The sequence below is a fragment of the Arvicanthis niloticus genome, chromosome 1 (genome assembly GCF_011762505.2).
Source record: "Arvicanthis niloticus isolate mArvNil1 chromosome 1, mArvNil1.pat.X, whole genome shotgun sequence".
Lineage (NCBI taxonomy): Eukaryota > Metazoa > Chordata > Mammalia > Rodentia > Muridae > Arvicanthis > Arvicanthis niloticus.
The window spans coordinates 80,085,060-80,095,524 of NC_047658.1; the positions used below are offsets into that span (position 1 = coordinate 80,085,060).

The 10,465-nt window shown below is 47.0% G+C and overlaps 1 protein-coding gene across 25 annotated transcripts in view; it reads left to right on the forward strand.

Moving 5' to 3' along the window:
• Positions 1-10,465, forward strand: part of Mical2 (microtubule associated monooxygenase, calponin and LIM domain containing 2) — a 189,827-nt gene that overhangs the window by 114,207 nt on the left and 65,155 nt on the right. For 21 of the 25 annotated variants that reach the window (XR_013112772.1, XM_034505078.2, XM_076940966.1 and 18 more), the window contains 3 exons: positions 6,455-6,562; positions 7,871-8,060; positions 10,101-10,189. Coding sequence is in view for 24 of the 25 variants with exons in the window: in XM_034505078.2 (XP_034360969.2) it covers positions 6,455-6,562; positions 7,871-8,060; positions 10,101-10,189 (387 nt within the window). In the remaining variant the exon portion in view is untranslated. The remainder of the gene's footprint in view (positions 1-6,454; positions 6,563-7,870; positions 8,061-10,100; positions 10,190-10,465) is intronic. The other 4 variants (XM_076940973.1, XM_076940980.1, XM_076940982.1 and 1 more) reach the window with 1 other exon arrangement.

Here is a 10,465-nt window from a genome sequence, read left to right on the forward strand (position 1 = left end):
GTTGGTTGGTTGGTTTTTTGTTGGCTTTTGTTGTTGGTGGTGGTGGTGGTAGTGGTGGTGGTGGTGGTGGTTTGATTTGGTTTGAGACAGTTTCTCTGTGTACCCCCTGGCTGTCCTGGAACTCCCTCTGTAGAGCACACTGGCCTTGAACTCAGAGATCTGCCTGCCTCTGCCTCCCAGTACTGAGATTAAAGGTGTGTGTCACCACTGCCCATAACTGGGACATTTTAACAACTTCTAGCTTGTTAATTACAGGCCAATGTACATTTCAAATGTGGCTAGGGATAAACTTGGGAGCTCTTAAAAGAAGCCACCCTAGCACGGTGAGCTTCAGTTTCCCTCAGTGTCCACATTCAAAGACTCCTGGGGTTCTTCTCACTAGGAGTCCATGGTAGGCAGCTGGGGATGGAGCTGTGAGAATCTAGCTGCAAGCCTCTTGGATAGGATCTTGCTGGCCCTGCTCCCACCCAACCTTTCCCTCCTTCCAGGCTCCCCATCCTCAGTTCAAAACCAGGCTTTGCATATGCAATGTCTACTGTCATCCTAGCCTCCTCTGAGGACAGACTTGGCCGCCCTTTCCATCAGATGCTGACTTGTTGCTAAACAGTCTCATTCCATCCTGATGGCATCTCTCCCAAGAAGAAATCCTGGAGCCGGATGCTTCGTCCCCTCAGATGAGGAAGTGCTTTGACTGCCTTTTCTCATTGGGAAGCTGCTACAATTCACAGAAGGTGGAGGAAGAAAAATACCTGGAAATTGTGCTTAGCTTTCTATCAGGCAGCATGCTTTGATCCTGCTTTGAAGTTGTACTCCAACCCTGAGCATCCAGGCTGGATCACTTTGTTAGGGTAGCAGGTTTGGTCAAACTTACCCTGAGGATCACACATTACCCACAGAGATGCAAACATGAGTCACCATCTCCAAGAGATGTGCTCAAGGCTCTGCCTTCAGTCTGTGCCTGGCACCTTCTCACATGATGCCTTTTTGCAGTTCGGATAGGTCCTGTGGGCTTTTATTTAAATAATCACAGTCTTAAGGACTTCTTTTGTACCACCCAGTGTCAAAATCTTGGACTGTGGGTTCCATGCCTTGTCTTATGACCAGTGTCATTTTCTCCTTTGTCTCATCAAGTCCCTATCAGCCATTCATTTTGTCTTTGGAAAGGGGAAGCCAGTCAGTTTGGTCCATAATTTGGCTGCTGGCATTTGCCAGAGTTCTTACAAGAACAAGATAGCGGGGAATGACTTGACAGTTGGGCCAAGGATTGCTCCACTATGGCTTAGCCAGCTGACAGAGCCAGAAGAACAATGAGCCCCCAAAACCAAGCTCCCTCTACCCCTTGAGGTGTCTGTGTTAAGACCAGATTTGCAGGGATTTTCATGTTAAAAAGAGATGCTGTTGGTGGACCTGCTTTGGCTGGGCAATCTGTCTTGTGTTATCTGGTACGAGGACAGATCCCAAAGCCCCTTCCTCCATCCTTAGCATCTCCCCTTTGTCCCAGGGATGGGTTAGGCAGCACCTTGTGGGCTTCTGATACATACCAATATAGGGGGATTTAAATATACCAGTGCTGGTTGTATTAGGGAAATAAGGTATTATTAAGTAGGATAATCTGAGCTTAGAATCAGACTTGACGGGCTGGTGAGATGGCTCAGTGGTTAAGAGCACTGACTGCTCTTCCAGAGGTCATGAGTTCAAATCCCAGCAACCACATGGTGGCTCACAACCATCCATAATGAGATCTGATGCCCTCATATGGTTGTCTGAAGACAACTACAGTGTACTTACACAAAATAAATAAATAAATTAAAAAAAAAAGAATCAGACTTGATTTTAAAGGTTCACTGTATAACCTTAGACAATGTAACAGGCCTCTCTGAGCATTCATTTCTTAGCCTGCAAGGAAAATGCCTGAAATGAGTAAATGTTCCCTTTCCCCATAGAAGAGACATCTAGAAGAAAGCTCATTTACCAGACATGCATATCTGTAAAATAGCAATCATTTTAAGGGTTTCCATTTTCTACCCTAGTCACTTAAACAAATGCCATCCTGGGTAATTTAGAGTCCAAAGGGCTTCAAGACTCGCCTGCAGAGCTGTGAGTGCTAGATACATAAAGACCAACTTTGCATGCCTATCACCAGGGGTACAAGTTAGCAGATGAAGACTTCCCCTGGGAGCTCGCAGCCCTAGAGGCTTGCCTCAGCTCTGAGCTCATCATTTTCAACATCCTCAAAACAGGCAGTGTTAGCAACTTGCCTTTTCCTTGCCTTGGGCAGAAAGACAAGGGACCAAGTCTAATAGCTTGTTCTGTGGTTTTCTTATCTAGGAGTTCCTCCATGGGGGGATTCCTTGCCCCCACCCAGGACCTAAGAAGCTATTCAGGTTCTGCTGATTGAACCTCCCCCTTCTCTCAAGCCCTCAGCTCAAAAACCCTGGAAGCTTGATTCTTCTTCCCCAGCTGCCTTGTGTGGACTTGCTTGATGCTCAGAACATGCTAGCTGGGCATAGAGGGCTCCTCTGCAGAGAAGCACAGCCTGGGCACCTGCTGTGTGAGTTCTGGGCTCAAGATGGGGAAGTCCCACTGTTTTGCATCCTCCTCCATTAAGATAGCCAAGAGAGGACAACTGACATCAGAGATACAGACTTAAGGAATAGCTGAATTAGCCAGGTCCGGTGTGAGAAAGACTCTCACATCTGGATAGAGATCTAAATTGGAGGTGGCCACAGAACTGTGTGAAAATTGTCTCTTGATGGAAGGCCAGTCACCCCTACAGCCTCTGGCATCGATGCTCTGACAATATCTGTGTCGCCATGTTTGAATCAAGAGTGTCTCAGGGAGGACAAAGCCACATCTTGTTTGTGCAGAGGAGAGAGAGAGAGAGAGAGAGAGAGAGAGTCTAAAAGCCAGAACTCCAGACTACGTGTGTTCCAGTCTCACTGACTACCTGCTGAGGACTTCTAGGTAGCCAGCACCAGTGAGGCTCCACCCAAACTCATTTGTTTGGGGTGTGTGTGTGTGTGTGTGTGTGTGTGTGTGTGTGTGTGTGTGAATGTGTGCTGTGGTGTGGGTGCCTTAGAAAAAGGCATTCGATTCCCTGAACCTGGCAATACAGGGGGTGTGAGTCACCCAATGTGGGTGCTGGGAAGTAAACTTGGGTCCTCTGAAAGAGTCAGGCTCTCAACCTCAAAGCCACCTCTCCACCTCCTCCCCAGGTCTTTCAGGATGCTTCCACAACCCTCTAAGATTGGGAGAGTCTCCTCATTTCACAGTTGAGGAAACTAAGGTTCACAGAAGAGAAATAAAATATATGTGAGATTAGTCAAAGGTCATGTGAGATGATGCCCTGCCCCAAATACCCAACTTTCTCTAACTCAGTCTAATGAATTCACTGAAAAATAGTTTGAACTCAAAAGGAACTGCAAATAGTAAAAAATATTCAAATTCTTGAAAATTATAAGACTATTGAAAGTTATATAAGCACTGCAAAAATGGCCCCAGGGTATTCTAAAATTGCTAATTTTAATGGTTTTTTTTTTTTTTTTTTTTTTTTTTTTTTTTTTTTTGTTAAATCATCAGATTGTCCAGTTTTACATTTAAATAAATTCTTCCAGGACAGATCACCAACATTCCCCTCATCCAACCTCCACCCCCACAAACACATGTGGCTTGCTATTCAGTGTATGTGAACCTTCTAAGAATGTGTGGCTCTTATGCTGTGTTTACTCCCAGGATGAATTCTCTCGAAGTCTCTGCACAAGCTATGTATTTCATCCTTTCTCAGAAGACAAGCTACCTGGTAACTCCCTAGCTGGTGAAAATGAGGCAGAGACTGGGTTATAGTCTCCTCTCACAGAGCCAAGATAATCTCCTGTCAAGAAACAGAGAGAAGGAACTAGAGAGATGGCTGGCTCAGTTAAGATGGCCTGGGTTCAGTTCTTAATACCCTGGTGGCTCACAACCATCTATAACTCCAATTCCAGGGCATCTGATACCTTCTTCTGGCCTCAGAGAGCACCAGGCATATACACAGTACACATATGTATATGCAGGCAAACCCTCATACACATATAATAAAATAAATCTAAAATGATTTTTTAGAAGGTAGATAACTCCCAATCTTCAGAGTAATGCTCACTTTCATGCTGGTCCTGACTAGATTTCAAGAGCCCTTTCATCCCTTGAGGCAAGTCTCCATCCTTTGAGTTCCTTGTGACCTCTGTAAGTCCCTTTTATAGCTCAGTGATCTGGGATGGTTCCCAGCAGGTGGGAAGGGCAGACAGGAAGGGAGACCCACTGCCCACTTAGCTCCTAATGAAAAGCCTGGGTGTGGTCTTCATTTTGGACATTACTGTCTCCCAACTCCCCACCCAGCTGCCGGGTGACATGCACAGCTGATTAGAACCACCTGAACAGGCTGTGACTATTCCAGTGTGGTTGGGGGACACTCCCAGCACCCTCAAAATCCTCTGCAAGCTTCAGTGATTTTTCCCTAAGACGGGATTGCTTAGAAGTTCAGTGGCATAAAGTGCTTATTAGCTAAGTAGTTAATGATGTCTCATTAGAGACTTAGATTTCTAGTCTCAGACAAGACAGACTGAATCTCGGCTCTATCGGGGAGGCAGGCACAGTCTGTGGGTGTTGCAGCACCCCTCATCTCCTTTCTGGGAAAATGATATGGAGCCAGTTCACATCACAGGAGTCTGGGTGGGCAGTACTCAGGGGGAAAGCTAGCCTCCCTACCCTCTTTATTTTTCAAGCAAACCTTGTGTCTTGTCTATCTAAGGGGCAGAGTTGGGGGTCCTACAGGGGATGGAACATCAGACAAACAATGGCTTATTGTCTGGAGCCAACACACCTGAACCTTCCTAGAAGAAGAAGCCAGATTTCTTGGCTTTCGCAGGTTCCTAAAAGTAGGAAGAGACTATATCAAAGCAAAATTCTTATTTTTCCCAGGCTAGACCTGTGGGCAGGGGTGGGTGGGACAGGGAAGTGCCTGGTCTGACAGCTGCTGCTTGCAGGTCAAGTCATGTAGGCTTTGTACAGGCTCCTCAGAGACTCCAAGTGACATTAGACATATCAGAAACCTTGTCTGCCAGCAGCTAGAAGCCATGTTCCTTATAGTCCCCCCACACACACACACACATACACACAAACCCTCCTCATATTGAGTGACTATCCCAAACTGCTCTCAATGGTATAGCTTCTAAAATGACCAAAGGGGTGAGGGTCTCTGTAGTCTCTTCTTCCTTTCTGTTCAACCCATGATCCCTGCTTTGGCGGGGATCTGAAGAGTTAGCTTCAGATGCTGGGGTACGGTAGCTCTGCTCCAAGAGCTGGGGAGGGGGGGGTCCATGCTTAATTGTAGTTCCTGGACTTCCTGCCTTGTTCTCAAGTCTGGTAACAACCAGATTAGACATGGCTTCCAAGAGCAGGCTTGGGTTTGGATGGAAGGCAAGTGTTTTCTCACATAAGACTCATTACTTGAGACAACTTTTACCAGAATCCTGGAAGTCTAAGTGGCTACTAGTTCTGGCCACTCCTCTCAGAGGTTGAATTTGAAAGGCAGCAAGGTCTTGAGGCATCCCTCAAGAGCCTGGGGATCACAAACAGTACTTCTGGCCTCTTGGGCTATGCATGATTCACCTCCAGACAATGCCTTCCCAGTCTGGTCTATCAGAGCTGCTTAGGAAGTGGGGTTGGCTGGGCCTGGATGTGGAATTAGTCCTTCCCCTATTTGAGCTGTTCAATGATGCTGGTCTGTAGCCATCCCTCCAAGAGAGCTGTCTTCCTGGATGCTGCAATTGGCTGCTGAGCAGATTATGGGGCAGGGCTAAGATCCAGCTCCACTTCAGACTGGTTCTAAGGTGTGACACAAAGCAATGATCTTCCAGACTTGGTTTATTCATTAGAAAAATGTAGATTGTTGCATTTGGGGGGGGGGAGGGGAACAGACCCGTTAACACCACCCTTCAACCCCAGGCTATAATTCCATCGTCTATGGTTTTGTTGGTGGTGGTTTTGTTTGTTTGTTTTGTTTTTCTGAGTTGGTGGTAGGACCTCATTCTATAGTCCAGATCGTACTGTGTCACCCAGGCTGGCCTCAAATTCACAGCAACTCTCCTGCCTCAGCTTCCTGAGTGTTGGGAATCCAGACACGTGTCACTGTGACCTGGCTCTGTGTCTGTGATTTGACATCCCTGTATAACTCAGAGGAGGAGAAATAGGCATTTTATTCCTTTTGCTCCCACCAGCTTTTGGCTTCTTTCCTTCTGTCCATTTCTGTAACTCTGGCATCTACTCCCGGTGGTGGTCTGGTTTACCTCTGGAGTCTCTGGGGTTCCACTTTCCTATGGGCAGGAACCCTTTTCCACCTTGCCCTATGTTCCTGCCCGGTGCTAACCGCCTTTCCTTTTATCTGTTTCCTTGCCTTCTCACCTCTGCTCTTGGCTAGCTGACAGTAGGGAAAGTGTCCAGCGGAATAGGGGCTGCAGCCGAAGTTCTGGTCAATCTGTACTTGAATGATCACAGACCTAAGACACAGGCCACCTCTCCAGACCTGGTAAGGAAATGCACTGTCAGCCTCGACCTGAAGATATTTGCCCAGCCTCCCTGGCAAGAGTATGGGAAGATTGAAAGGGAAACATTCTCAGGGCAACAAAGGGGTCTTGAAAGTTGGCTGGATCTGGCAGAGGTTGGGAGAAGCCACATTTCCTCAAAAACTAACTTCACTTGGGTCCTTGTGGTTGATTTTCCAAGCGAGGCATGTGCCCTGCTATCCATGGCTTTCAGAACCCGTCCAGCACCAAGCTCTGCAGGGATGTTGGACAAGTCCCTCCCTTCAGTGTTTAGTGTCAGCCTAAGCAGACCCGGGAACTGAGACATGAGTAGCAGGGCAAGTGTGTCTTCCCTCTGGCTCTCTCCCTCCTTGATCTAGGTGGTATACTGCCATCAGCAACACTGGGTACTTACTGTTGCTTTGCTCTCCTTCAGGCAGGGGTGGGGTGGGGGGACTGACCTGGCAGCTGCTGCTTGCAAGTCAAGTCATGGAGGCTTTGCACAGGCTGGGGAGGCCTAGCACCAGTCTACTCCAGCCCTTCCCTCCCTGTTGCAAGAAAGGAGGGAACTATAAGACATAAGCACCCCTTTTCTGCACTCTTTTGAATAGATTTGAGGTCACACCCAGTCCTTACTCGATCCCCATCACTGCAGGAGGCAAAGGCATATAGCACATATGTCTTGGCTTCTTTTCCTGTTGCTGTGATGAAGTACCCTGACAAACACAGCTTCGGGAGGCAGGGAGTGGGGAGAAGTTATATAGCTCACAGTTCAAGGCACAGTCAAACAGGAACTTGAAACAGCTGGACATGCTGCATCCACAATCAGGAAGTAGAGAGAGATCAACTGAAGCTTACTGCTGTTCTGTTTATACAGTCTGAGCTCCTAGCCAGAGAATGGTACTACTCACAGTGGGCCGCTTTTCCCACTCTGGAACTAATCAGGTAATCCACCACAAGCATATAGAAAGGCCCATCTCCCAGCTAATACTAGAGTCTATCAAGCACTGACCATCACACATCACCACTGTAGTGCCTAGTGACATGTGTCCTCTAGGACTCAAGAAAGCAGCACTAGGTAGATGTATTCGGGCAAGATGTTCACTCATTTAGATCAGCCCGGGAAGAGGCCCTGCAGGACTGAAGGCTGTGTGGGGAGGGTCTTACTGCACCCTGCTCCTCTTTGCAGTGACATAAGCTGCAGCCAAGAGCCCAGAAGTCCCTGTGCTTTGATTAAGAATTCTAACAAGCCTACGCCTGTCCTTTGAAAACTTATTCAGCCCCAGCACTTTTCTCTTTTCTCCTGACCGCAGGAATCCCTGCGGAAGGCGGCGTTCCCCCTGAACCTGGGCAGCAGGGACACCTGCTACTTTTGTAAGAAGCGTGTGTACATGATGGAGCGGCTAAGCGCCGAGGGCCACTTTTTCCACCGAGAATGCTTCCGATGCAGCGTCTGCACCGCCACCCTGCGCCTGGCTGCCTATGCCTTTGACTGCGACGAAGGTAATCCTGGGAGCCAGGAAAGCACTGGCCTCTGGCCTTGGTCTCAGATGTGACCTTGTTCTGAGGGAAGGCTCTAGGACACCCAACACTTACCAACAGGAATGATGCTTAGGAAAAGTGGGAGATGCTACCGTGGAGAGCAGAAGCCTTTGACACCTACAGTGCACCAGACACACCTGCTGTCTGCTGAGGGCTCTTACTGTTTTATTCAGCCCTGCCACTGCCCATGGCACCTGTGAGGCCAAGCTATTCAAACCTGGTAAATCATGTGACATGCTCAGCATTAATGGTGTAATAAGAACTGAGTAGATGATGGTCTCCTAATAAAGTAGGCGGGGCTGGGAGATGGCTCTGTAAGTTAAGTGCTTGTCTTGCAACCATGAGGGCTTGAGTCCAGTCCCCACAACCCATGTTTTGTTTTGTTTAAATGGGGCCAGGTGTAGTGGTGCACACCTTTAATCCCAGTACTGGAGAGGCAAAGTCAGGTTGGTCTCTGAAGTTTGAGGCCAGCCTAGGTTACATAGTGAGATTTTGTCTCAAAACAAAAGCAGAAAACCAAGGTAAATGGTACCTGAAGAACTATAGCTGAGGTTATGATCTAATCTACACACACACATAACTACATGCACACATGCATGTACTTATCTGCACATACATACAAAATATGAATTATAAAATTGGTCTTAATATTAGCACCTCTTTGCGTAAGTTCCCTACCAGAGCTCATCAGCAGAGAATTATAATCACTGTACAGAGAGATCATTTTTTAAAAGATTTTATTTATTTATTTTATGTATATGAGTGTCCTTTCTTCATGTACACATGCATGCCAGAAGAGGGCATCAGATCCCTTTGCAGATGGTTGTGAGCCACCGTGTGATTGCTGGGAATTGAACTCAGGACCTCTAGAAGAGCAGCCAATAATGAGCCATCTCTCCAGCCCTGAGAGATCACTTTCAATCCTTCAGCTCTTGGTTTTATACTGTCATATAGAATGTAGGGCAATATGACACAGTGCTTCTAACTGCATGCCTTAAAACTATCTTACCACGGGGAGATGGTGGCACAGGCCTTTCATCCCAGCACTCAGGAGGCAGAGGCAGAGGCAGGCAGATCTCTGAGTTCAAGGAGAACCTGGTCTATAGAGTGAACTCCAGGATAGCCAAGGATACACAGAGGGTCTCAAAAAAAAACCAAAACAAAACAAAACAAAACAAGCAAACAAAGACTATCCTTCCTGGGGTGAATTCAGACAGTAGCACCTACTCACCACATAACCTTGGGGCTGTTGAAGTCTTGGTCCCTCAGCTTCCTCATGTGCAAAATGAGGATAATGATAGGGCCAGTATGGACATTGTGCACTAGTGATCCTAGCACTCAAGAGGCAGAGACAGTACGATTCTGAGTTCCAGACCGGCTGGGGCCTGTATAGAAACTCTGCCTCAGAACAAAACGAAGAAATAACAATTTTAGCTCATAAGGATACGGGGGTTGATGAGTTAAGTTTTATGAAGTATGTATTAGGTTTTTCTATTATTATTATTATTATTATTATTATTATTATTATTATTATTATTACCATCACCATTGTTACTATTGTAGAAGTAGACAGCAAGGCTTTTCTAGAAGCTACCCAGTGGTCCTGGGCAGTGCCATTTTTTTTTACCCAGCATGCACTCTGCCTGTGTCTATTCTCTCATCCCTGGCTGGTTGTCCTGACCCTCAAGATTCCAGAAATACTGAGGGTCTGATACTTGAGGAGCTACCTATTTATCTTCCTGACAACTGACCTTGTGAAGAAATCTGACTTTTGTTTGGATCGTGAGTTACCTGACACTTTTAGCCTACTCGGGGATTTTCCCGTTGCCAGCTCTGTCTATCTTGGAGTCACTTTAGGGCAGGGGGATAAGACCCTGCTCATGTCTGGACTGTGCTGGACCTATTTCCATGGCTGTTGTATTCTGTCTGGACAAGGATGAACATTTGTTCCAATGGCCTGTCTACAGAGAAAATCTGCATGTGATGTGTCTTTTCTCACAGGCAAATTTTACTGCAAGCCCCACTTTGTTCACTGCAAAACCAGCAGCAAACAGCGGAAGAGACGGGCAGAGCTGAATCAGCAAAGAGAGGTACATTGGTCTCAACTGTGCTGGGAGGGCAGGGGTGATCCCGCCCCCTTGATGAGGTCTCTAAAGACAACCTCAGAGTTAGACAGACTTCTCTAGCCCTAGAGTGACAGAGACTGCTCCCAAACAAGTAATAGTCCCATTTCCCTTCTAGAGTGTTCTGGTTTTTCTTAGTCTCTTCAGCAGCCCTGTTTCAGACAACGGCTTCCTGATAGGTGGCTGGCTTCCTCTGAGAAGTCAAGAAATGCTTGCTCATGGGTCAAGACTAGGCTGTTGGCT